Raw genomic sequence first — 26,003 nt, forward strand, 5'->3', positions numbered from 1 at the left:
TTAGTATGACCAACACTTCACCCTTTATTAACAGAACCTACAGTAAACCAGAGTGAGCTTACTAACCTAATCCTAACACTGAACATGTTTTATGACGAACAGTTTAACATTCAGATTTTGCTATTGTCACAAAATCTAATTTATGGTATTCCCAACATAATCCATTTTGACTGGATTGGTATTGTTGTCCAAATTTGCAAGATGCTTACATTTACAGTACAGCGCAAGGTTTAAATGGATGCAAATGATACATGCATGAAAAGCTCTGAATGAGGCACTGTGTGTATCATTTGCTACAGAGATTATACTGACTCTACGCTAATGTTGCTTCTACATCCGCAAGAAAAGTCAATAGGAAGTCACTGTGTAGGAGACGTACACACACGATCATACATGCGAGATACAGAGTAAAAGCTGTGAGCTGATGGGTCACGACTAACACGTTAAAACAGCCGAAATGTGAATGCAAATAGTTAAATTCTAATTGCACGAATCTTGAAGAAGAGTGCAAGGTCTCAGTGACGACATGTTGTTTGAAGCTCATTAAATATCCAAGCATTGGTTTTGTTGAAGCGTTTCTCTTCAACCAAGGCCACCCAGCTCATTACGCTGGCTAATATTATGAATGATGAGAGACAAAAGGTAGGTAGATGGAAAAACACAAAAACACACACCATCCCTTTTTCAAAAGCATGGCCACTTGACACACAAACACACAGCAGCACGTGAAAAAAAAAAACACACACACACACACACATCAAATGTGTACACACTAATACACAAAGGTGCATGTGGCAACACCAACACACGCATGCATTAAAATAAAGGTCCACTATATAAAATCCTGGCAGCAGCAAAGTAGAACAGCTCAACTCGTCCCCTCCCCGGTTTACTTTCTCTTCTTTTTTTTTGCCTCTTTCATCTCTCTATTAGCTCTGTCAATTGTTTATCAAAAGCAGCGAGGAGGCGATTGGAGCCGGGCAATTGAAAGCTCGTGCTGCGAGATCCATTTTAAAATTCATGACGGGTTAATGGTATGTTAGTGGCAACATTAGGACCCAGTGAGCTTGCGTCATGCTCATTCACATTGAAAACAGGCCGCTTCAAATGACTACTAAGCAGTCCTCATTCTGAGAGGTAATTCATATTGTAATTAACTTTTCAATCACAGCTGATTAATTAAGACAGGCCCTAGTCTGTAATTATGCATCTATTTTTGACCCTAATATGAATCACTGGATATTCAAAGATTTCAGCAGCCGTGATTTAAGCCAGTTTCCTCTGTACATGCAAGTTAGTGATCTTAAAAAGCACCTGACTATTAAACAAGCAGTCATCAAAGTGTATTTAAACTGTGGATGTTCATCAACATTAGCTTAATAATCAAGTGACATCTCCAGCCTAAATTTCTCACTGTGTTTCACAGCAGAGCTCACTCTGCTATTATGTTATTTTATGTCTGTAGTAAGAGAAATATCTCAAGTATTGACTGTTCTTGCTCACGTTCTGATGCACAATGCAAGAGAAGGGAAGTGCACTTGATGTTACCGTTCCCAACAAAAACCTGAGATTAATAATTCAGTGCGGCTGTTATTTTGTGTCCACTGAGACCAAATCTTCTTTCATGAAAAATTGAAAAAAAGAGAAGAAAAGAGGGGCTGGAGAAGGAGTCGGAAAACTAGGCTGGGTCAAACTGCACTCGGTTGCCATTGTCAAGCCCTGTCGGCATGGTCCCGCTCTCTCTTGCGCGCGCTTTCCGCTCGCGCACAAACACATTCGCGCACACATCCCTCAAACCCTCGCTCCTAGAGTAAACATACCCTCTCCATAACAGTGCGAGGTGAATCCGCTCATGCATCAGAATCTACCATCAAATATTTATCACGGAGCAGCAGTGATTTTGACCGTGTGCTCATGCTTTTGACAGCACTCGCCTGCTGCAATACTTATTGGAGTAAACACGGATCCAATATCGTTGTTCTTTTGAACGCTTGCGAAAGAACTCAAAAGAACACCAGGCATACAATATAATCCATCAAAACTTCACTGCATATTCTATGGGCTGTCAGACCTGCTTTAAAAATGGAAAGATGGCATTGTAGACAGTACAATAAGAGCTGATTTAAAAATGATTAGCAATGATTGTTTTTTTTAATATAAAGAACACACCTGTAGTACATTCACAGTTCATACATGAAGAGATGGTTTTTGCACACACATGTCACCTTTTTCTATGTTTTTGTGAGGTAGAGGTGATATGTTACAGCATTTTATCCTGATCACGGACATTTTTTTAACCACAGCTGAGAAAAACATCACCTCTGAGTCTTGTCTACATGATTCATTTCATTTACAAGAGTGTAATCACATCTGCATGCTGCATATTTGCCTGCTCTCCATGACATTAGGCAGTGTCTTCAAACCAACAGCTTGCAGCGAGTAACTCTAGTAACCTCGAGTAAATAAGTCGCTGGCATGGATCAGAAGATACATCTTCATGCTTGAGCAGACACATTTAAAATGCCACCAAAACACCGTCCCAGATTCTGCCCTCAGTCAAATGACATCAAGTGCTCACTTACAGGTCCCTGAATGCCCCAGTATGAAGCGAAATCAGCCAGCGGGCAGTACATGGAGCAATCAAAGAGATAAGCATCCCATTTAACTTGAGTAAAAAATCCAACCCCGCAGAACGTTCTGGCATCTCGCGTTATCACGCTGTGCCACTGGATTTAAACAAGGAGGGTAACTAGATCAATGATGCTATGTAAACTGTTCCACTTTACCCCTTGCTGGACTCAAAATGGAGGTGGCTGAGGTGGAGTGTGCATAGGAGGAAGAAGCTCGGTGATTCAATGTGACAGTTATCAACATCCTCTGGCTAGTGAGAGGACAGGGCTGTATGGAGCTGCAAAGCCCCAGTAATGGCAGACTACAACAGTAAACAGGTAAGGAGATGACTCACAGTGAAACAGAACAGAGTGTCCAAAGAGCACGGAGCGTAGCAGAGCAGGGAGGGGACTGAGAAAAACAGCCGAAAAAAGGCAAAACGCCTCTCTCACCAACAAACATTTAATCTCGTTGTTTTTGTTGTAATCAAAGTGGGCACAAAAAAGCTTCACTTTGTGTTTTTTTTATATAAAGTCACAAATGTGGTCAGTCGTTTTAACATGAACACGGGCCTTTTATCTTCACATATCACAGACATGAGGCCTGATTTTAACAGGTTGTTCCCCTGAATTGAAGCTCTAAAGCTCCATACTGAAACACTCAGTTGCATACATACCAAATATGATTATCATTGTCTTACCTGAGCTGAGTGAAACAGTGTCTTTCTCCCAGGATACAACAGTGACGTAGGCCTCAACAGAAGCAGGGATAATGCACTTGAAGACGGCTACACTGCCTCTCATAGCCTTCTGGTCAGCCACTCTGACTGTGTAGGGTTCCCGTGAAACTAAGTAGGAGGAAAAACAGTCACTAAATACATGACAGGTTTCATATATAAGAGACCACTAACTTTATTGTGTGCTTTTCTGTTTTAGGGGAGATAGTGGGTGGCCACATTGCTTTTGCAGACTACAGCACTACCACATCCTTGAACCAGAGGGATCAGGATAAAGCCCTCATCTAGCAAAACTTCAAACCTGATGAAGTGTCCTTGAGCAAATTGAACCTACCAGTGTCAGGGGGCCACAGGTAGTTGACTCCAGTATTACTACTATTGGATATTTGTGTTTCAATATTTTTTTTAAAGAAAATAAGCAAAAATAATCTGTATAATTCTTACATGCTGGTTTATGAAATTATATTTGATAAGCTTTCAAAAACATTAACAAGGTAATAGACAAACAGATGACGGATCTACAGTATATAACAATATTATATCATCTCTGACATATTTTTAAAAGTAAAAAAAAATTGCCTGCATTTGCCTTTTGATATTTTTAATGCACATGCTCTCACAAAGCTCAGATGATGTTTACAGTCACTTTACAGTCACTTACAGTTTCTGGTTCAAGACATCCATCAATCAGACTTGGTTCAGCAGTGGTTGAATGTAACTAAGTACATTAACTCAAGTGCTATACTTCAGTACAATTTTGAAGTACTTGTACTTTACTTGAATACTTGAGCTACGTTACAATTATAGTCAGCTACATTTCACAGTGAATTTTACTTGTACTTGTACTTTTTACTCCACTTTATTTATTTCACATCTATAGTTACTAGCTACTTTTCAGATCAATATTTTATATGTAAAACATACAGTATGATGACTTTGTAAAATAAGTATAAAACAGCATTAGACTACACAACAGTATAAGTTTCTAAAATTAGCTCTGCCTTCACAGCAATAAAATGCTGCTTACATGTACTCATCAGTGAGTCAGTATTGCTGCTAATACTTATGTATTTTTACCTAAGAAAGATTTTAAAACCAAAACTTGTACTTGAAATGGAGTAATTATTTCATTGTGGTTTTTCTATTTTTACTGAATAAAAGATCTCAGTACTTCTTTCACCATTGCGTCAGTAATTTAGATCATGTTCAAAACGCTTTGAGCGTTTTTTTCCAAAGGTAGAAGAAAAGGTTATTATTATGGAAAACCTCACTTGAATTAAGTTTTATACACTCATATTAGTTGGTCTCCCAAGTGTTTCACTGCTAGTTTGACTTCTACAAATAGCTCCACTACTAGAGCTGTTGCTACTGCTAACAGCTAACAACTACTTCTACAGCTACTAGGATGATGTCTTTCATCCCTGCTTCTACCACTAACTACTACTACATACTACTATTAAAAGTACTCCTGCTACCCTGATTGTTCCTCTGTGGACTCACCTGCTTTGATGTGGACATCCTGACTCCTGATCTTGCCAGAGGGGTTCTCGGCAGTGCAGTAGTACGTGTTGTCGTGGATCAGCTTGCTGAAGCTGGATGGCAGGAAGTTGAAGATCTGGAGGGTTCCATTGGGGTGGACATGGCGGATGCCAGGGACATCGTAGATCTCCTCGCCGGTAGCCAGATACCAGCGCAGCGAGGCAGGCGGCGCACCCCCAGCAGGACAGGGCACCGAGGTCCCTGTGGTGCTGGCAAATACTACCTCTTGCAGAGATGCATTGACAAAGTATAGGCTGGAATGTAAGTCCTCACTGAAAACTGCAAGAGAGGAAACACAGGATGTTTGTTGTTACCATTTTGATTAGGTGGTAGTTTTCAACCCTCTGTTGTTCCGCATTTGTTTATTGGATTTCACTGTATATGGATCATGTCTCAACTGTGTTTTACTGTAAATAAAGTTTGCAAAGGCTGAAATAAATTCTCAAATGAAGTTTGGACCAGAGATCCTGGAATGATAAATATTTAATTTTGCAAAAAAAGTGTTCTTTTTTGTATTTAGATTGTTTGGTATTTGCGTTGAGTTAAAACAATGAGTCGATTAATTGATTAGTTAATTGATAGAAAATTAATAAGCAACTATTTTGATAATTGAACAATCATTTTAGTCTTTTTTTTAAGGAAAAATGCCAAACTTTTGCTGGTTGCAGCTTCTCAGATATCATACATGATAGAAAACTGAATATATTTGGATTTTGGGCTGCTGATTCTACAAATCGACAAATTTGATGACATCACCGTGGACCAGGCATTTTTCCCCTTTTTCGAACATTTTATAGACAAAAAAAAAAATCAGTTAATCAAGAAAATTATCTACAGGTAATCAATAATGAAAATAATAGTTGCATTCTTATATTTGAATATGAAAATGTCCATTTAAAACGTCAAAAATCAAATAAAGTTAGTTATTACAAATTACAGATTACAGTTACAAATTAGTATTCCTTTAAAGGCATTTACTGTAGTTTTGTTCTGTAAGTGTTTCTATTTATGGAGCATGATCCGTAGTTTTAGATTCATCAATGTATTTCTATTCTTAGGACCTCTGTAACATTAAATTAACATACTATCAATTATAAAATAAGGTCAGCCGCCTTGATCATGTTCATGCTTTAATTTAAGCCAACATCACAGTGAAGAGAACAACGTTAAGAGCAGTTTGTGCAGGGGCTTTATCCAGAGGAGAAGAGGGTAATAAATGTCAACATTGGTCCAGTTAGCTCCTTAGTAGCTGTTTAATTTCTGGGAGATAAATTCAGCAGATGTCTGTTTACAGTCTGAGGTGCTATGTTTGAGAGAGAATCTGTATTTTTGTTTTTCATGCAGAAATATTTGTATATGTGTATCTAGCTTGCCAGCTCAGGCTGGTGACGAGCCCAGAGGCTCTGCACTAAATGGCTTACAGTGGCAGTGGCAGCTGGCTTGGATTCTCCCTGGGGAGAAAACATTTTAGCACTTCATAAATTCCTAACAAGGTTTCAAATTGCAGACGTTTTCATCCTTTTCTCTGCTCCAGTAGCTCTAAACCAGCAATGAGACACTCCAATGACTTGCTCATGTACACACGCACATCCACACAACACTCATTTGTTGCTACAAATTAGGAATACCCTTTCAAGATTATTAGCGCACAAACAATCAATAGTCTACTGCAGCATTTTTGTCCTACAACTATTAGCTGACATATTGGAGATATGGACATTTGCACTATTTCAGTGAATCAAACCAACTCTATATTCTTACAGAAACTGGCATATGCATTGGTAAACCTATTTAGATAAAGTGGACTGACTGTGGGGAGTTTCAAAAGTGGAAAGAAGACAGGGCCATGTCCAATAATTGATGTCAGGCCACATGCATTATTATATTGTGGATTTATTGTGAAGACTTCGCTGACAGCTATAAAAACAAACAAAATGTATTCACATTCTTATGATTATCAGTGGTGTCTCTATGTTCAACTCTTCAGTGTGAATTTCCTGAGGTCCCCAAACTCCAAGTCTTAATAGAAACGTTCAAGACACAAGTTATCCTGCCTTGAAAAATGCAACAAAACTAACAGTCACTAATCAGCCACAATAAGTAAAAACACCTGCATGGATGTACAGTGGTGTTTAACATTAGGGCTAAAAGATTTAAGTTGATACAGTTAAGGATTTGGATTTTTTTTATATTACTGAGTAATAATACCAAAAATAATTTCACATAAATATGAGTGATATTTTGCACGTCTATGTTGCAGGCATCTAAGATTATGAGTTCTGAATGTCTGATATAGCATTATTGTGCTGTCAATGATATGATGTTTACACAGTTTCAGTATTGAGGCGGTTCATAGTTCATGCTTGGCAATTTGTGGTCATTTTTCACTATTTTTCCTGTTAACAATGCCTAACATTAGAGCCAACAGGTGTCGGTTAACATGTGATGTGGCAAAGAGAAGGCGAGGACAATGTCCCATTAATTCACATGTAGAGAAGGTAACTCACTTTTGTTGTTTTTCCTACGGAAGCCGAGAACAGCCGTGCTTGCATTTTTTTTTTAATACTGTTATCTAGAGATCATGAGTTAATTATTTCGTTATCTCAAGAAAACGAGCTTTGTTATCTTGAGATAACAAGATAATCAATGCATGTCATTCCTCCATGCATTGTCCATTATGTTGACCCAGTGCTATATCTACAATAGTGCACTCGTAATAGTCACACTCATGGAAGATGTTTGAAGAGATATGCACTCAGCAGTGGTACATCTAACTAACTACACTGTCCTATAGCCAGAAGTCAGACTAAACAGCAGAATCTCTGATACTATCAAAACACTTAGACTAATGTGTGTCTCCATGACTAAATAATATGCATTGTTATATTTTCATTAGGTTTATCATTATTGATATGATAAAAGCATCTAAATTGTTAGTGGTGTAAACTGAGCCATCATTATAGCCAATGGAGTACATTATGCAGTAAATGGTTAGGGTTATGTTTATTTATTTAATATCCTGAGGTTTTGAATTATTGCTCACATGAAATGGATGACTCATTCATTCATTCTCACTTCTGTTGTTAAGTAGACATAACATATCCATGTATGGATATGGCTTGAAAATATAAAATACATAGTGTTAGACATCCAAGAAAATATGACCTCTCAGCCTGGTAGTCCAAACAGTAGAAAGGTCAGACCTTTTGTTTTCTCATGATAACTGGTCAATTATCTCTTTTTCTCAACATAACAAAGCTCGTTTTCCTGAGATAACAACATAATTAACTTGTGATCTCGAGATAACGGTAATAAAAAAAATAATTGCAAGCATGGCCGTTCTCGGCTTCCGTATTTTCAAGCAATGTGGTTTTTAGATGTTGGAAATATAAATTGTCGCCCTTTTGGCTAATGTTAGTTTAACCTAGTAGGTTTAACCTAGTAGTATCTTACCTTTTTAGCACACATTTTAATCCTACAATAACTATCTAACTAGCTAACATTAACGTTAACACTGGGCAGATAAGCTATAGGTCAAAGACAGGAATAGAGTATACATTTTAGTGACGGTAGCATCACATGTGTGTCTGATTTATATCACATTAGTGTGAAGGAGCAGCTGACCTGTAGGTCTCTTAAAGGAATGACGTTTAACTGACTGTTAAACTGACTGTTTACTGTCTGCACTTTGTCAGCTTTTCAAAATACAATGATGAAGTAGTTATTAAATTTAACATAAAACTGAACACTTAAATGACTGATTCCATTCAACAATTTTGGAACATTGTGCACTGTAATGTATTTACTCATGTCAGTGATTTTAGTTGCCCATCAAGTCTCCCTGTAACAAGATCACATTTTGATTGTGATACAAATGTTAAAATTTACAGCCAGTGATTTTACATTCACCTGTTTGTGGATTACAACCTGTAGACACCATGGACAGCAACTGCAGTGCAACTTGCATCAAGGTTTTGTATTTTGTGCTTTAAGGTGCAGTATGTATAGTGTATGTATTATTGGACTGTGCATAGTTCGCATATTATGTCTTTTATTGTTGAGTTTTATGCAAACTATCTTAGGCTATAAACACTGGTATGTGGCATTAGTTCCCAAGGAGTGACAGGAGGATGTTTGCTGACAATTATGCACCTTTTGTAAGCCCATTGCTTTATTTAAGTTGAATAATTACAAAGCAATCACAGAATTGTTTTTACAGACTTTGGTAGTGACTATAACCATCTTCTTCAACATGCGAGTTGTGACTATAAGGTCGCTTGCAAGTAGCAAATGTAGCAGGACAATCTGATGACTGAATCCATCTCTTAATTTATCTGCCCATGAGTCACTCTGCCTCCTGTCTGTCTCTGTATGTTTCCATCTGTAAATGCTAATGATGCACTATTTGTTACTTCCATCTGTGAACTGTACAGGGTGATGACTAACAATCTACCTCTGGCTCTGCACATATTTCTGTGCATATGTTGGAGGTTCAGTCTCTAGGTCTCTAGATATGATACTGTGAACAACTCGCTATGCTTATTAGCAAATCTGGGTGCATTTCTATACATGTCTTCCCATCCTTACCAGGGAAAATGGAATAGGCAGCAATGCACACTGACGAGTCAAATTCAGTATATTATTATTTAATGTATCTATGAATGAAAACCACGAAGCATGGCTGCACAGACGCCTTTACTTTTCACTATCGGTCTGTTTATTACAGATTTATAAGTTTCAGTTGCAATACAATACAAAGAAAAGGAAAACAAGACATTTTCTTATATGAATGAATCACTGATAAACATTTTACTAAAAAAAAAAATTGTGCCAAAAAGCATTTGCAAATAATTCTGGTGTTATCCTAATCTGTCTTGTATTTAGATAATATAGCATTCTTTCACTAATATTTTAGTTTAACTTTTATATAAACAAATGTTTTTACTCCTGAATTGGTTTACATTAATCCTAAATTAATGAGAAATATTTATATGCTCTGTCCATATTCAAGTCATTTTTCATTAGAATAAAATTTGTGCTGTGACTGTGTGTCATTTTAGGGGTGACTATATGCTCCAAACAGAGAAACTTTTGTAAACACTCCTGTAGAGTCTCTTACATCAAACATTTTTAGTCAATTTGAATCTTTTAAAATGCGGCGGGATAGTGTGCTGGGTTCTCAGTGGGTCTGTGGCACCGGCCAAGATGAAAATAATACATCAAAGTCATATTAAATTCTGATTCATTCTCTTTTTTTCCACTGGCACAGGGAGTATCAATCTTTTCAGCGCTCTGTTGATAATACAGACTGGAGCCATGAGGGGGTTGGGGATCAAAACCCACCTGTTCATGGACGGTGCTCAAGGTTAATGAGAAGGAGAGGACACTTTGAGATCACTTGTGTCTATACTTTAAAAACAAACAGTCTTTGTTGATCAGCAGGAAATTTACATGTGTGTGAAATACAAAATGTGTAGGTGAATATACAAGACTTTTGTAAATTTGGCTTTCGTATTAGTGTTGTAATATGTCAGCAAAACACTCTGAGATCCTGCTTTGATGATATCGTACAGAGGGGATTTTGTGAAGTAAGTGAAGAAAACGAGACTGTATTTCAAAAATAATATGCACAAATAAAAAGCAAAACAGTATTTTCTTCATTTAAAAAATCCAGCAACTGATACAACTGGCACCCATCAAACTTTAAGCAAATACAATTTGGGTACTTAGTTAATTGATACTTTGAATGTTACAGCGCTATAATAGCAAATGGCTGGAGAGAAGCAGATCAAAGAAGTGTGCGGTTGCTAGGAAAGCTTCAATTCTGTGCAAGCATCGGAGAAATTGGATTAGGATTTATGCTGTGGCTGTTTCGATATTCGTCTATTTCACATATGAAAAGTATGTGAGAGCAACTCAATTTCGACTGGCTGAGTGATAGCGAGATTGATTTAATTAAAAAAAGAAATGGACTCCGGTGGAAGGGTGCATATCACTGCGCTACTCGTTTTCCTAATTGACTAAGCTCAGGAGCCAGACCACAAATGGTCCGGTGACGCAGGTACATCGCCTCCTCAGACCTCACAAAGAGCACCATGTCATGCCCCAACAAACGGCCTCAGGGCCCGACCACTTACTACATTGCCCGAGAGGAAATCAGTAATTGGCATAATTTTTCATGAGTCCAACCGTAAAGGTGAAATAAATGACACTGTTCAATAATGGATTATATGCATCTATAATTGACTATGATTTTTTTTTTCTGACGGGATATCTTCAGGGAGAAGAGGGGAGAGAGAAAAAAAGCTGTTTCATTTAAACCTTTCTGTTCTGGATACAGCGGAAGAGATAATAAACCAAACAATAATACCAAACAGTAGCAGGGAGAACGCATTATTCTGAGACATGTTGGAACAAGTAGTTTAATATATTACTTTTTCCATTTATTCTTTTTAAGATATATACTGTTGTTTGAAAGCTGGTTCTTGTTGTCATAGCTTTGGTGAGTGCAAATGGTGTAGAGTAGCATGTACTGTACCATCATTGTTGAGATTCAAAATTATTAATTTATTTATATCATGGCAGCAATTTCCTAGTATGAATAGCCTTTTTCACTGCTTGGGGACAGTGCAGCAACCTGTAAACACAACACTGACATATCCTAAGTTGATATGGTTAACAAATAGCAAATAGCAAAATTTAAACATTGAACACACATAAAACAACATTAGCATTCATTTTCATTTTGAGTCTTGTTTCTTGCCACCTGATAAATCCAATATTCACTCTCCTTTCGGCTCTGTTTTGGTCTCCACCAACTCCAGAGGGAAATATCTTTAGCTGCTAAATTCTTCACTGTCTTCACCAGCTAGTTTCTAAATTATGAGTTCATCACTGCAAGCAACCTCACATTACACATAGTCATTTGATCCACTGTTAATATAAAAATATCAATTAGGGCAAAGTTAATTATTTCGTTTTAAAAGTAATGTAAAATCCATGTCAGTCTACATGGAACATATCAGTTTGGCACTACCTTTGAGCATTAATTGATTGAATTTTTGATGTGCATGTATGCTACATATTTATACTGTAGGACAGCTCAGTGTTGACCAGTTCAAGCAGATACTGAAGAAGATGGAGCCTTGCTGTATCTTAAAATTTACACTTTTATTCTGTTCAAACCAGCAACCATCTATTCACAAAGCTGCATCTGCAGTTTTTAGGCTGCCACTGCTTGCATTCACAGACAAAAACTATACATGTTACATGAACTGTATCTGTACAGTGTGTGTTTACATCTTGAAGGCGGAATTTCACTAATGAACATGACATGGCTTGAAGCTACGGGGTCTTAGATTAAATGTGTCATTTCAAACTTGATATTTTAGCATGTGAAAGCCATAAATATATCTGACTTTAGTTGATGCTAGCACTCTTTTTCTCAGACAACAATCAGGCTCATCAGCAATGCAACCTCAAGTTTTACATAATCTGAACTGCCTGCTGCGTTACATAACTGTACAGTACTGTAATACTGTAACTGCTAGGTATTCATGATTTATGTTTACTGTATTGAACTGTTCTTCACTGTATTTACTCTCTGATGATTTAATATTTAAAATGTGAATTGGGGAAGCAGCAGCCGTAATGTTCCCACAGAGTGACTGTACAATATAACAAACAACAGCTATGGTTTGGTATCATCACAGGACTGTGATCCTTCACACAATAGAGCTGATCAGTTGACAGGGTGTAACCAACCATGACATGTGCTTTCAGAGCCGCTGGGGCGCTTCATTTAAGTAAACGTGCAATCAATGACGCTGGGAGCAAACAGCAGGTAACTGAATTCACTAACTGGCTCTTTGCTGAATCACTAAAAGGGAGAAGTTGCCACATTTCTAATCTTGAATTCACAGCTCATCTATTTTTAGGGAAACGGCTGATCGGACACTTGATCAAAGCATGTAAAAGTCACATAGAGGTGCAGTGATTTTCATCCTCTCATGTACCTGCAGTGTTATGTGAATGGTCCCAGTGCCACATGGGAAGCTGGTGACAACCTATTAAATCTTATTTCATAGTTGTGTGGATACATATTCTCTCCTTTCATGCAGCTGCTGGCTCTTTTCATGAACAGTCTCTGACATGGAAGAAGAGAGAACAGCAGAGAGCAAACAAGGAGAGGCAAAGAGAGAATCAGAGAGACAGTGGGATTGATTCAGCTTCCCATATTTCAGAGGGCACTCGTGTTGCATCTGTTGAGCGAGTAGAGCCATTGTCTGAGTTGTCATCGCCGCTACGGCAGGGGGACTCAGCACGGCACGGCAGCGTGGCACCGGGTGCTTCACAGTGACAATGTGACAGCAGGAACCCTGGGTAATTAAAGCAGCTCTCTGCTCTGTGCCCTCAGGGCAAGTCTGCCTGGGACGTGGAGATCATACCTGGCTCGCTGACATTCAAGACTCACAGTAGCCAAAGAGCAATTTTCCACCTTAACAAATTCCTGTTTCCACTCTGTGGATTTATGGATAGCAGCACTGGTATGATGCATGCTGTACTAAAGCATGTGATCAAGCTGTATTCACTGGCTGAATTTACACAGCAGCTTTGACCCAATTTTTTTTTAAAAATCAGTACAGGTCTTTTTTGTTTAATCTGATTAAAAATGTTGGAAATCATGCTTCACCAAAGTAAATTTAACCATATATACAAGATCTTGAACCTGAAAATAACGTAAAGTAGCTAGAAGTCCTGAGACAGGCAGATAACAACCAGTCGGGGCCAGACAGTCCAGTGTGAATAAGCATTCCCACTGATCTGATCTGCCCAGAGGCAATACACCATGCACGGAAGTTAAATGACTGTCTTCCAATTTGCTCTCATGAATATTAAGCAGTGCTGTGACAGTAGAAAGGGTTGGCTGTATGCAAGCTGCTGATCCACACCGACAGATCTGTCCTCTGATGTCTAGGAGGGGCGGGCAACGCTAAAACGAGGCCCCCACAGCAGATGAGCCTCCTCCTCCCCGGTCTATTTTCATGTCTTAAATGGGCCAGAGTGGCTGCCTGTCTCATCAAGGGAAGCCAGAGACCCTGGACTGTTTCTCAGTTAGCAAATCTGAACGATAAAGACATTGATATCTAAATTATGCTGCTGCTGCTGATGATGATGAGTGCATGAGAGAGGATCTGATGAGGGATTATACTGTAGCAAACTATAGCAGCTCCCTCTGCTGCTGCTGATGATGAATAAAAACTACTGCTAGTATAAATTTAATATTGCTCTGTGATGTAACAAGTGGAGGGAAATCCATGTCTGTAATAAAGTAAATAAAACAAAGACTACATAAAAAGTGATGCACAGGTTGACTGTCTGTCTGAGTTGGCTGTCACCATGTGAATCTAGAAAACTGTTCTGATCTACTGTATCGCAGCCTTTCCAATTAAACTTGATTCAGATTATTTTGAATTTCAACACCTGCAATCTTACCCGTTAATTAAAATCATTTTCTAATTTTACCAAGAAACTGGGGAGAGCAGTACTGTGTTGCTGCCGCTTCTCAACCTAATTAACAAGAATAAAAACTGTATTTATAGAAAGCTAATGCTAATCCATGTGACAGTGGATTAGGCTTGTGTGAATATATTTATAAATATATTTTATGGTTTATTCAGTCTACTGAGTTGCAGCATGGTGGTTTGCCAGGAGGTATCACACTGACACTTGAGTGCGGTAGTGTAGGACTATATTCTTAAAAATCACATTTAATAATTAAATGGAAGTGTACCAAACTGCATATGTGATATTAAGTTTGTTGCCTAATTAAAGTTTAAAATTATATTTCATAACGTTCATATCGTTTTGGTTTGAGTTTTCAAATAGAAAACTGTAAGGAAATACAACTGTCATACATTTCAATATGATTTTACTAAAAGAAAATATCCAGTATTACTGAAACCAATACATTCATGTGTGATATTGTTGAACATGAGCAGAGGTGAACAGAAATATAATCTGATAATCATGAATAGAGATTTGTTAAATATTTACAATTGGCTCTCTCTCACACATGCAGAAAAAACCCTTTTCAACAAATATATCTACTGCCTGTTAATGATTTAACATCTCTCTTGACAACTACACATATGTCAAAACATGTTTATGCACCAAATAAACCACTGCTGCATTTAGGCTACGATTCAACTTTAGCTTTGGTCATATTTTTGATGATGAGTAAAAGTTCAGTTGGTGCATCATCACTATGAACGGTGAGCCTCAGAAACTTCTATCCTTTGAGATCCTCTTTGTAATTTACTATGATACTCAAACATGTCTGATTGAGACTTGAGTGGATGTAATCGAATCGCTTCGAAACTAATCTAATGGTCAGCATACACCGTCTCTCTTGATAACACGATTAAGCAGCAGCGTTCTCATTGTGCAGATTGCTGTTGGCAGAAGCCTTACCTCAGTTAGTCAAGCAGATATGGCACATAGTGGACAACCAACCTTATTATGTCACCAAACATTAAGGTTAAGGGCCCTCAAAGGAGTTGCTGTTGATGGTGGGTTAACATGACCGCTGTCCACCTGCATGCCAGCTAAGGTAACACACAATGTCAGTGGAGGTTTTACTGTCCAGAGAAGCTTCATTGTACACGAGCTGCGACATGAAAAGAATGACCTGACACTGATGGCCTTTGACCCTCAAGGATCTTATTTCACTTGTTTCACCTGAAACTGTTATGGACTTTTCTGAAATGGTGACAAAACTAACTTTCTTAACTGTCTGTCCTGCTTTTATATTCTAAATTATGAGGTGGTGATTCAGCTCAATTAGTGACCACATGCTGAATTTCATCCCTCAATTTAAATGAATGACTTTAATTTTCTCAATGAATTGATCAGTTGTTTGGACCATAAAATGTCAGAAAATGAAGAAAACTGTCAGTCACTGTTTCCTAAAGCCCATGATGCAATGTAAGATGTCTTGTTTTGTTCTGACCAATAATCCACTACCCAAAGATATTCAGTTTACTATCATAGAGGACTGAAGATTTAAGAAGCTGCAACCCAAGAATTTTGTCTTTTTTTTTTCTTATAAAAAGACTGAAAATAATTAATGCATTATCAAAATAGTTGGCGATTATTTTTCTGTTGATTGACTAATCCATTAATCAACTAGATTAATCTCTCTCACTCTAATTATTAATGAAGTAAATACATCCTGCTGCGTGCGTCAAGTGGACTTTTTCTGTATTGAACCAAGACCATAAACAATATCTCCCTAATCTTAACCTTGTGCAGCGAGTGCCAAAACATAAGCATGAAGTTGTTTTTTTATATATTATGCCTTAGTTGCTATGAGCGGATATTGTACTGTAGGAGCGAGTATGAAAAATAAATGAAATACGTTGTCATTGAACAATTTGCACATACATTCAATATCAACATTTTGTGAATTTGTCCATCAAAAAGGTTATTATAAATTCATTATGCTGATTAAAAGCATATTTCAGAAGGCGTCACATTTCTCACAAAATGTATTTGCTGTTACAAACTGTAAATGTGTTTGTAGGAGACCGGGTTGCTATTAGATTTAATTCTAAACTCGTGTTCGCTTTTCTACTTGAATCTTTATGATCTTTTCCCAGTAATTTTGTTAATATGTATAATGCTGCTTGTTGTATGTGCTGTAAATCCCTATTTTCTTTTTCTTGCATTCAATTTTTCCTTTTGTATTTTCTATTTAACGAGCTATTGGCTTGAATTGCGCCACTACTGCAAGTCTTCCCTTCACTCCAGCTGATTGTTGTTGTTTTTTTCTACCTTTTTTGCAGCACTTTTGAAGTTGATTTTGAAAAGTGCTACATAAATATGCTGCGCTTGTTACTAATATCATACAGGTAATAATGTCATTATCAGGCCATGGTGGGCCTTTGAAGATGTTCCACTGTCCCTGTTTAGCCCAAGAAACGTCTGTGACCAGCAGCTGGTGGAGTGTGTTAATGTTGATGTCACAGCAGCTGGCTGCCCTCATCCTGTTAGCTCTGCCTGCCATTATCAACCACCCCCCCCCCCCACCTCCCCCCTCCTTCTCCTCCTCCTTTAAAGCTGCTGCTACTGCTGCTGCGTGCCATGCTCATTTTAATACTCCAGACTCATTTGACCGTCTTTATGGACTTATCATATTAAACATTTATCGCAGCCATTTCCCTAAACCAAGCATGTTTATTCAACACTTAGGGGACCACAGCACGGCTCCTTTCAGTACTCCCCCTCTACCCCGCCCCCACCGTACACACACACACACACATCCTTATTTTCTCCTTTGCCTCGTTTCTCTCCATCTCTGCTCCTCCTCTCTCCCTCAGCCTCCCCCTCCAGCTTGTTTTATTACAACTCTCTTTCTCTATGTGCCACTGCCTTAAAAAAAAGGAGAGATTGTTTTGCACTATTCTTCCCCTCTTATCCTCTCCTCTTCTCTCCTCTCCTCTCCAGTCATCCTTTCCTCCAGTGGCAGCAGCACCGGGGGACTCGTGCCGTGTGAAGCCAGGCAGCCAAGCAGACACAAATGTATTCTGAGCATTTAGTACTTTGGATGAATCGAGTTTTAATTTAATCATCTGATCAAACACTAATTAGCATAATCACTTGTGGGGATGGATGGTCTAGATAGAGAGACACAGAGCAACACATAATAGACCTCATCCTGGCAACAGTCTATGGGGACACTTAGCAACCTGTAAACAGCTACATGCTTCTAGGGACCCATGCAGGGCTCTGTCCAAATTACGTCCCTTTGTGCAAACAATACATCCAATTCTCCATATCCAACAACAGTGCTTCCACTGCAAAATGATCTATTCACTGCTAGACTACCCTACAATCAAATGCACTGCTGCCAGGCCCTGTGCCCTCTTATTTGATCTTGGACAAGATGGCTTACTGCAGCATCACACCTTGGTCTGAGCAGAGGAGGTCTGGGAATTCTAGGAATACCACAAAGTGCTAAGATTATTGACAATGCACTCAGTCTCACACCAGGCCGGGGGATCGATGAGTGGCTGGAAGGACATAAATCAGACTCCTGTGGCTGCACTTCATGTCACGCCCTAACCCACCCACCCAGCTCCCCAGTTAAACACACACACATACGGGCAAGTACACACGATGCACACAAGAAGCACATATAGGTACTTGCACATGCACATCAACATCAGCAACACACACAATAAAGCACCCACTATAGACATCTCTAACACACACATGCACACACACTCTCACACCTTACCTCAACTCCAACAAGATGACATCGCTTTAAAAATGGCCGGCTAAAAATAACCGCCACTAACTTGGTCTTAAATCTTAGTATGTGTGCCAGGTTTAAAAATAAAGAGCAGTGTCGAGAAACCAAGCTGGACCCATTTGTCTTTCTGTCACTCTGTCTATCCAGCTTTGCCTCCTCCGTTATCCCTTAGCCTACTTTAATATTCGGACTGTGGAGCATCAGACACACGGGTGAAATATCCCCTGGATATGCAGTCTTGAATAAAATCAGACTGAGACACAGAAATCTACAGCAAAGATACGACGGGTGGAAGACTGCAAAGAGGTCAAAGAGACATGGGGCGCGACTATTTTTTATAAAAAGGGTTAGCATCTACAGGAGAAGTCCATGAAATATGAGAGGAGAAAGCCAAGCTCAAAGGCAGCAAGGGAGAGAAAGAGACAGAATGGTAGACATGTTAGTGAGCCACAATACATCAGGCACATGCATCATGCCCAGGCCAGTCGCGGGGATCAATTCAGCCTTGGGCCTCAGAGTGTGTTGAGTTCAAAGCCTGGCTCTGCTATGTGGAGGACTGGATTAAGAGGCAGTATTTATGAGGTCCAGCATGAATGTTTGTCTTGGTGGGTGATGGATAGCAAACTCATCACACCTCCGCCACCTGTCTTCTACAATGAACAAAAGCTCTGTTGGGGCACTCACTACAAAGACTATGGGCCTAGTGCACAGTGTGCAGCACACTCACTCAGCAGAGGGTTCACTGCTTTTACTGCAGACACTTGTGTACTGTTAGAAAAGTCTATCCAGAAATTGAAATTTCAGACAATATTATAGTAATTGCGGGGTAAATATATATTTATACAGATTTGTCTGGATATTAGTGGACAGATGTACAACTGACATACTGAGCAGGAGCCCTGTCTCCAATATCTAACTAAGACCGCTATCTTTCTCTACTAACCAGGTGATATGAACACCTAAAAATAACTATAAATCATGATTTAGTTACTATAAGTGGATATTGTTGCGGGAAAAAATGAAATATCTCAGTTTACAGATACGTTCAGTATAAAAAATATTTGACTTGGTTAATAAAAAAGGTAATCTAAGTTCCATTGCATTTCTATAGTGGTATATAAATGTATGTCATGATATATTATGCAGCCCTTCTGGATATAAAAACATAATTTCTACGAGACAGGGTTAATATGAGGTAAACAGGACAGAAAGGAAATATCAAAATGTTATTATATTATTGTATTAAATGTTATTGTGACTTGTATAAACTGTAGACCACTTTATATGTTGTCAGCACTTAAGCTCATGCAGCATTACAACCTAAAATATTCATTTATTGTTTAGAATGTAGACAAAATAAAGTGAATGACATTAACTTTGAAGTGAATTTATCAACACTTCAAATGTTACCACAAAAGACCATCATATTAGTTTACTTGTCCATTAGCTACATTTAACAGCCTCTTACATTCTGTGTATGTTGGTCATATCTCTGATGGTTAGTTTACTGCTGCTCCTGCAGTTTAGGTGCAGATGATTTGGCCTGCATTCACCTTCCACCTAGCAAGACCAACCTTTGTGTTGCAGTGTTTTGGATTATGATAAAGATAACTCAAGTGTTTGAGTTGGTTTCCATGGGAGACAAGCAATGTGCTGTTCAATCCACCAATGATAAAGAAATGACATTTTTCAGTAAAAACAGTCTTTGGTTCATAGCAAGTTGAAAAACCAAGAAGTATAAAGCACAAATTAGTTTTTGAAAGTAAATCAAGAAAGTTTTGCATGCCAGGTTAGTCTGTTATTTTTCTGCAGTGTATCAGCACCAGGCTGGAAATCTTGGCATTACAAGACTAAGTTGATGGAGGGTTTTGCAGAAAGATCGCTCACGTCTTAGGATGGCTCTTTTTTCTAAATTTCTACACCCTTCTTCTTGAATTCTTTTCTTTGAAACTAAATCGAGATAGAAGCACTTTTGCACATGAGAGCAAATGTGGCTCTTTCTTGACTTAGCCTGTTTTAAACTGTCAGATAAAGCTTTTACACCAACTCCTCCACTACAGTACCTGTGCAGTGCAGCACAGTAATATGACATGTCACTTTGACAGGTGCTGAGTGAATTAAAAACATCCTCTCTACTGAGAACCCGTCTGAGAGGGAAACCCCCGCCAGATGTACTACAACCTCACTTTGCACGCATGATCAAACACCTACATCTGGGTGCTGAGGGCTTTTCTGCTCTTCCCTGCAGATGCTAAATGATATCGTTAACATTTTAATGCAAGAGACATTTACACGTGGGCTTGCGCAATTACACCTCTGATTCAGTGGAATCCAGACAGACACAGTGTGATCGGTAATTAGATTTTACATTGCGTGAAATGCAGCGCACATACACACACACACACACACACACACACACACTAGTCGCCAAAGCTGGCTCCTAATTAGAGAGCTAAACATGCTCGAGGAGGTACGGTACAGTAGAGTAGCCCTCATTATACAGCTAGGATGTATGAACTAGGGGATATCTATTATGATCACACATCAGGGTATCCATTACCCAACATTAGCAGCCCTTTCAACTGCAATCACACACAGAGTTCAGAATGTAACCCAACAAACCCTCTTATAACTCACACAAGTGAGCAAGAGTTAAGTGGGTTTGTAAACTTAATTTAGCCCATTAGATATTTATATCAGAGTAATACTGCACAAGATGATCTATCACTTGACCGTATGCTACATGTTTTCAAGGTGTAATTTAATTTCATGAGCTGTGATACCGCTTCTGCAACCAAACCCTAATTGGTAATTAGTAAACAGACTGATGGCTGTGAGCGCAGATATAAAGCCAGTCAGATTTCACTTCTTTCCTTTATGAAGTCTGTGCAGGGCCACTTTGGCCAATTGGGAGGCCACTGATCTTTGGACGCTACACACGACTTTACACACACTTGAGGAGCACCTCACCCTTCCAACAAATGTGGCTCTCATCAGTGCACTGCCTTCACTGCCTTCATGTAGATTTATTACCATGCAAACTCCGGTTCCCCCTTTTCCACTCGCAGCCAAGTTCAATCTATCTATCCACTCCAGTCCCCATAGCATTTTCATCCACTGTTTCAGGTTGCTAATAATGTGAGGTCATGTAAAATTGGTAGGCTAACTGATGTTGGCAGCTATTTTCTGTACTGTAAGCTACACTGGGTTAGATGCTCTGGAGGAGCCTCCTTATTCCGAAGTGAATCTGCTTTTACTCCAAGAAAGGTCAGAGCTAATTGAGATCAAAATTTGATTGCGTGATCCCCTGACCTTTGTGTAAATGCTCATTTATTGAACACATACAAGATTAAGTCCTTTTAAGTCGTGAGTATCAGGTTAAGTCATGTGTGCATGTCTACAAATCATCGCAGTCTTCACGGGGACTGTGCGAGGAGCCTTCTCTCGTTATATCTTTGCAATGAAAATTTGAATAGGCCAGTTTAGCTTGCTGTGGTTTTGCCTAGAGGCAGCTTTCAGGGAGAGATATTTAATATGTTTCCTATCCTGTACTGATGACTGAATTTATAGATTGTACTTTGATAGACAGAAAACAGCAAAAGCCTAAGATCTTAGATAGAATACAAGAAATACATGTGCCTGTTGAACAGATTAAACATTTTTGAATATGTTTTGAATGTCTGGAACATGACAGAAGAATGATCTATCAGACTGTGATTTTGCTTCCTTTTGACAGGACTTGAACGTGATTCAAATTTGACATTTTTAGCAAACATGGGTGTTTTTTTAATCGGTTGCTATGTTCACTGAGCTGATATAAGTGCAGTGAAATTAACACAATGCAGTGAGGAAAAAGAAAAACTAGGCAGCCACCTGTATGCCACTTATCACTTATGGATGCGCTGATATGACAGGATGTTATTAGCTCCTCAACAAGTACTTCCAGGTCACCTCATACAGTCCACTATATAGTGAGAGGGTCTGCCATTTTGTAGTGCTGCGGAGTCGTCTTGGATGAATTATTTCACCCTATACAATGGACAAAAATGATCCCACAATGCAATGCAGAAAGTAGTAAACAAGCATAAGACACTAACCAACAACCCTCATGCTCAAGACTTGAATGTCTGATATCTTTTTTTGCCACCAGACAACAACACACTATATAGTTTTCTACATAGAATACCCCGTATAGTGAATGAGTGAACGTTTTCGGACTCAGCCCCTGACACCCATTAAGGAGGTTACCATAGAGACAGGCCAGTGAGCATGTGATAGGCCTAACTCTGAAACAGCAAGAACTGTCTGGAATCCAATCGCTGTGCTGGCTTCTATCTACAAGGTCATTCATTCATTCTGACAACGCCTGCTCAGCCGATGAACACCTCATTTTCATGATAATCAACAAAACATCCATCCACAGAGGACAAAGTCATATAGCAAGGCTCCTGTACAGCGACGGAGAAATCAAATAAAATGACAACGCAAACAGCAAAAACCCGTTCTTTAAAAAAAGAAAAAAGAAAAAAAACGATTGCACTGCAAATGACTGACACAAAAAGTGTAATGTCTGCACTCAACGCCGTCTACTGCTTAATCCCTATCAATTGTTTGCCACAGGCCTCCTCAATAATCCCTTATGCAATAAACGGACACAGTCTTGCATAGCAGTTGATCTAATGTCAGAGTCAGATGATTATGATTAATGAGGATTCCTTATTGTTCCTTTATGAGTTTCTGCACAAGCTGGACTGAGGGAGATACCATTTTACATGGAGTCAATGTCAATAAACGCTACCGACTGAGGGTTGCCTCAGCACTGAAAAAGACATGACACAGAAACAAAAATCCATTTCGAAGCCTTATTTTATCATCCCGGCCAGAAGGGAAAATCCATTTCGGGGACACACCGTATCACATCGCTGCCCCTCGATGTGGTTGAAATGTATTCATACCTGTAAATCCCCACTTCCCCAAATTTTTGCTTTGTGAATTCAGCTTTTCTTGACCCTGTGATACAAACGCAGCCAACTGCGGGTTTGATGTTGTTTAAATATGTGAACAATCCCCATCTTCTCACCCCGATATATTTTCTCACAGACATGTTTCCATTTTCTTTCCTCCTCCCTCTCCTTCAACGACTCTCCCTTTTTCTTCCCCCTGTTTTCGTACACACCCAGTCAGCCATAATCCCTCCCTGTAGAAGGGGCTCTGGCCAATAAGTGAATGCAATAAACTGTATCAATTTTCTGCTATTGATTATAGATACACTATATGAGCACACGAATATGCGTGCACAACCTCAGCCGCATGCATGTGTGCACTGGTGCACATGCACTCACGCAAACACACATGTGTGCAAGAAAACACAGACAAGACACACATCCAAATCCGGGTTTTGAATACAGTATTTGAATGTAGAATGAGGCTTTCAACTATTTGAATGGAAAATGTATTTCACATTTTGTGTGTGTGTGTGTGTGTGTATTTTGAACTATCTTTGCATTTCCTGAAAAATGTGACCTCGGTGGAATGTGTCTCATCCACAACGTTGCACTTTGTTGTTTTTTAATTATTAACATAAACAATATGGTGCTAATTTCTTCCTACAAACTGCATTTCAAGGTAAATAATATAAAGCTGTGTTCAAAAATACATTCTGATAGAGCCATAAATATATTTGAATATTTTATTTCAAATGTGTTTAAAATGAAAATTGGAATTACTGTCTCATATATATGTGTATGATTTGACCCTTGTCATGTATTACATTAATTTAGGCCACTTTGAACTTGAAAAATATGCTCACTGGGGGGGAGGGGGAAAGGGTTAAACCAAATGTCCATTATATCAAATACGTCACTTATTACTAAGGGCCACAGTGGAACAAGGTTGTGACAGAATAAGTATCATCAGGCATCAAATAAAAACAAACAAATCACATTCACTGGATGCGAATGAGCACAATTAAAACTTATAAAATTACATCTAACCAAACATATCCAATTAATCAATTAAATAGAGGGAGAAACAAACATAAATTGTATGTTTTATTTCATTTAGCTCAGGATATATATCTGGAGGCCAGAGATGTGTCTGCTGGTTTGTAGGAGAGCTTGAAGGATTTAAAAGGTAATTCATGCCTCGCCCTGTCTCTCTCCCTCTATCAAGGGTGTCAGCCTTTTGACAACCATATAAAATCCATTTCATGTGGGTCACAGGTGACCTCCATCCTCCCTCTCCAGTCACTTAGCTGTCTACCAGTGATTTGCCTTCTGCATCAGGGAATGAGCACTAATATATATATATAAAAAAAAAAAAAAAAAAAATTAAAAAAAAAGACGAGCCGAAACTTACCATTCAAGATGCTCTGGAAAAAGATAAAAGCCAATATCCACATGCCCTGCTCCGTTCAATCCCCCCCAAGCTATGCTTTCTCTTCTTCCTCCGACCGGTGCCTCCCTGGGTTTCTCTCCTGTGCGCTTGGGGTAAGGTTAAACATTTGCCACTGTCTTCAAGCAAGCCGGTCCAAGTCTCTACTTTTAATATCTCCTTCCTACTTTTTCCGTTTCACTCTGATGTGTTTTTTCTGAGCCCTCTCTTTGCGCTTGGAACATAAATGAGCCTCAGTGATTGTCTTGGGGAGAGCTGTGCTCAGACTCTCCTCCTCTGCTCCGCGTCTTGCTGCTTCTCCCTGTTATTCAAAAGGATGCTGAAGGGGTGAACCCCAGGTGTGTGTGATGCTGAGTCAGAGCCGGGTACGAGCGAATCCTGAAACAAAAATGAATGCCAAAACTGGCTAAACTAAATCTTTAAATAAAAAAAACAAAAATGTCAGAAGCTCCGATATCCTAAATAAACTGACTGACGGATCATCCTTGGGGGGAAAAAATAAAAATGTTAGAAAATTAAAACAAGTAAAATAGCAAAGAAGCAAACAAGGGGGAGAGGGTGGTAGAATAAGAATGAAAACAGGTTTTTATCAGAGACTCCAAAGTCAGATCATCTTCATCGCCTCTGTGCGTCCAGCAAGAGGCGAGCAAGCGCATCTTCCCCGCTGCCGCTCTCTAATCGCACCACACTGACTCTCTGAGCATTACACAGAATAACCCTCTCCCCTGCCCCTGCAGACGCTTTAATTCCTCATTGCCTTAAAGGAGCAGAGGCGGATACCGGTCGATCCTGAGGGCAAGGTACTACTGGAGGTGAGTGTGAGAGCGCGCAGTGCGTGTGTGGGGCATTTGCATTAAGGAAATGAGCTGCACCTGACGCACTGAGCCACCGAGCATAACGTTTTTACGCACGGCGATGTACCGGCACAAACAGAAAGCGCTGTCTGCGGGCGTGCAGGTGCACTCAGCATACGGAGTTACATGTCAGATTTGTCCTTAATTTACTCAATAAGGGTGTTTCTCATATGGATAAGGACAGAGAGGAGTTCCCTTTAGGAATGAAATTATACAAGGATATCCAATGACGCATATTTTGTGCATTAAGGAGGAAAAATAATAAAAGTGCTTAATTGAATAACACTTTTAAATTGATTAAAGTGGTTTAAGAATTCTGCAACAAGAAAATAGAAAGAAAAGTGGCAGTGGTTGCAGAAAATACAGGGTTAAACTAAAGCATCCCCCACCCCAAAGGCACACACACACACACACACACCGCCTCCCTCAAACCCCATAATCCAGCAACACCACCACCCCTCCATTTTAATGCCTGCCTTGAAGTCAAGGGTGTAGCTATAGTAGGCTGTGGAAGCCTGTGGGCCTGTCCACAGAGCAGGGCTACACTGAATGTGAT

The 26,003-nt window shown here is 39.2% G+C and overlaps 1 protein-coding gene across 5 annotated transcripts in view; it reads right to left on the reverse strand.

Moving 5' to 3' along the window:
* Positions 1-3,437, reverse strand: part of dscamb (Down syndrome cell adhesion molecule b) — a 105,206-nt gene extending 101,769 nt beyond the window's left edge. For 3 of the 5 annotated variants that reach the window (XM_042414626.1, XM_042414627.1, XM_042414625.1), the window contains exon 1: positions 3,311-3,435. In XM_042414626.1, the coding sequence (XP_042270560.1) occupies positions 3,311-3,413 (103 nt within the window). In that variant the 5' untranslated portion in view covers positions 3,414-3,435. Of the gene's footprint in view, positions 1-3,310 lie in introns of all 5 variants that reach the window. The other 2 variants (XM_042414624.1, XM_042414628.1) reach the window with 2 other exon arrangements.
* Between the last annotated feature and the right edge of the window lie 22,566 nt (positions 3,438-26,003).

Source organism: Thunnus maccoyii, chromosome 6 (genome assembly GCF_910596095.1).
Source record: "Thunnus maccoyii chromosome 6, fThuMac1.1, whole genome shotgun sequence".
Classification (NCBI taxonomy): Eukaryota; Metazoa; Chordata; class Actinopteri; order Scombriformes; family Scombridae; genus Thunnus; species Thunnus maccoyii.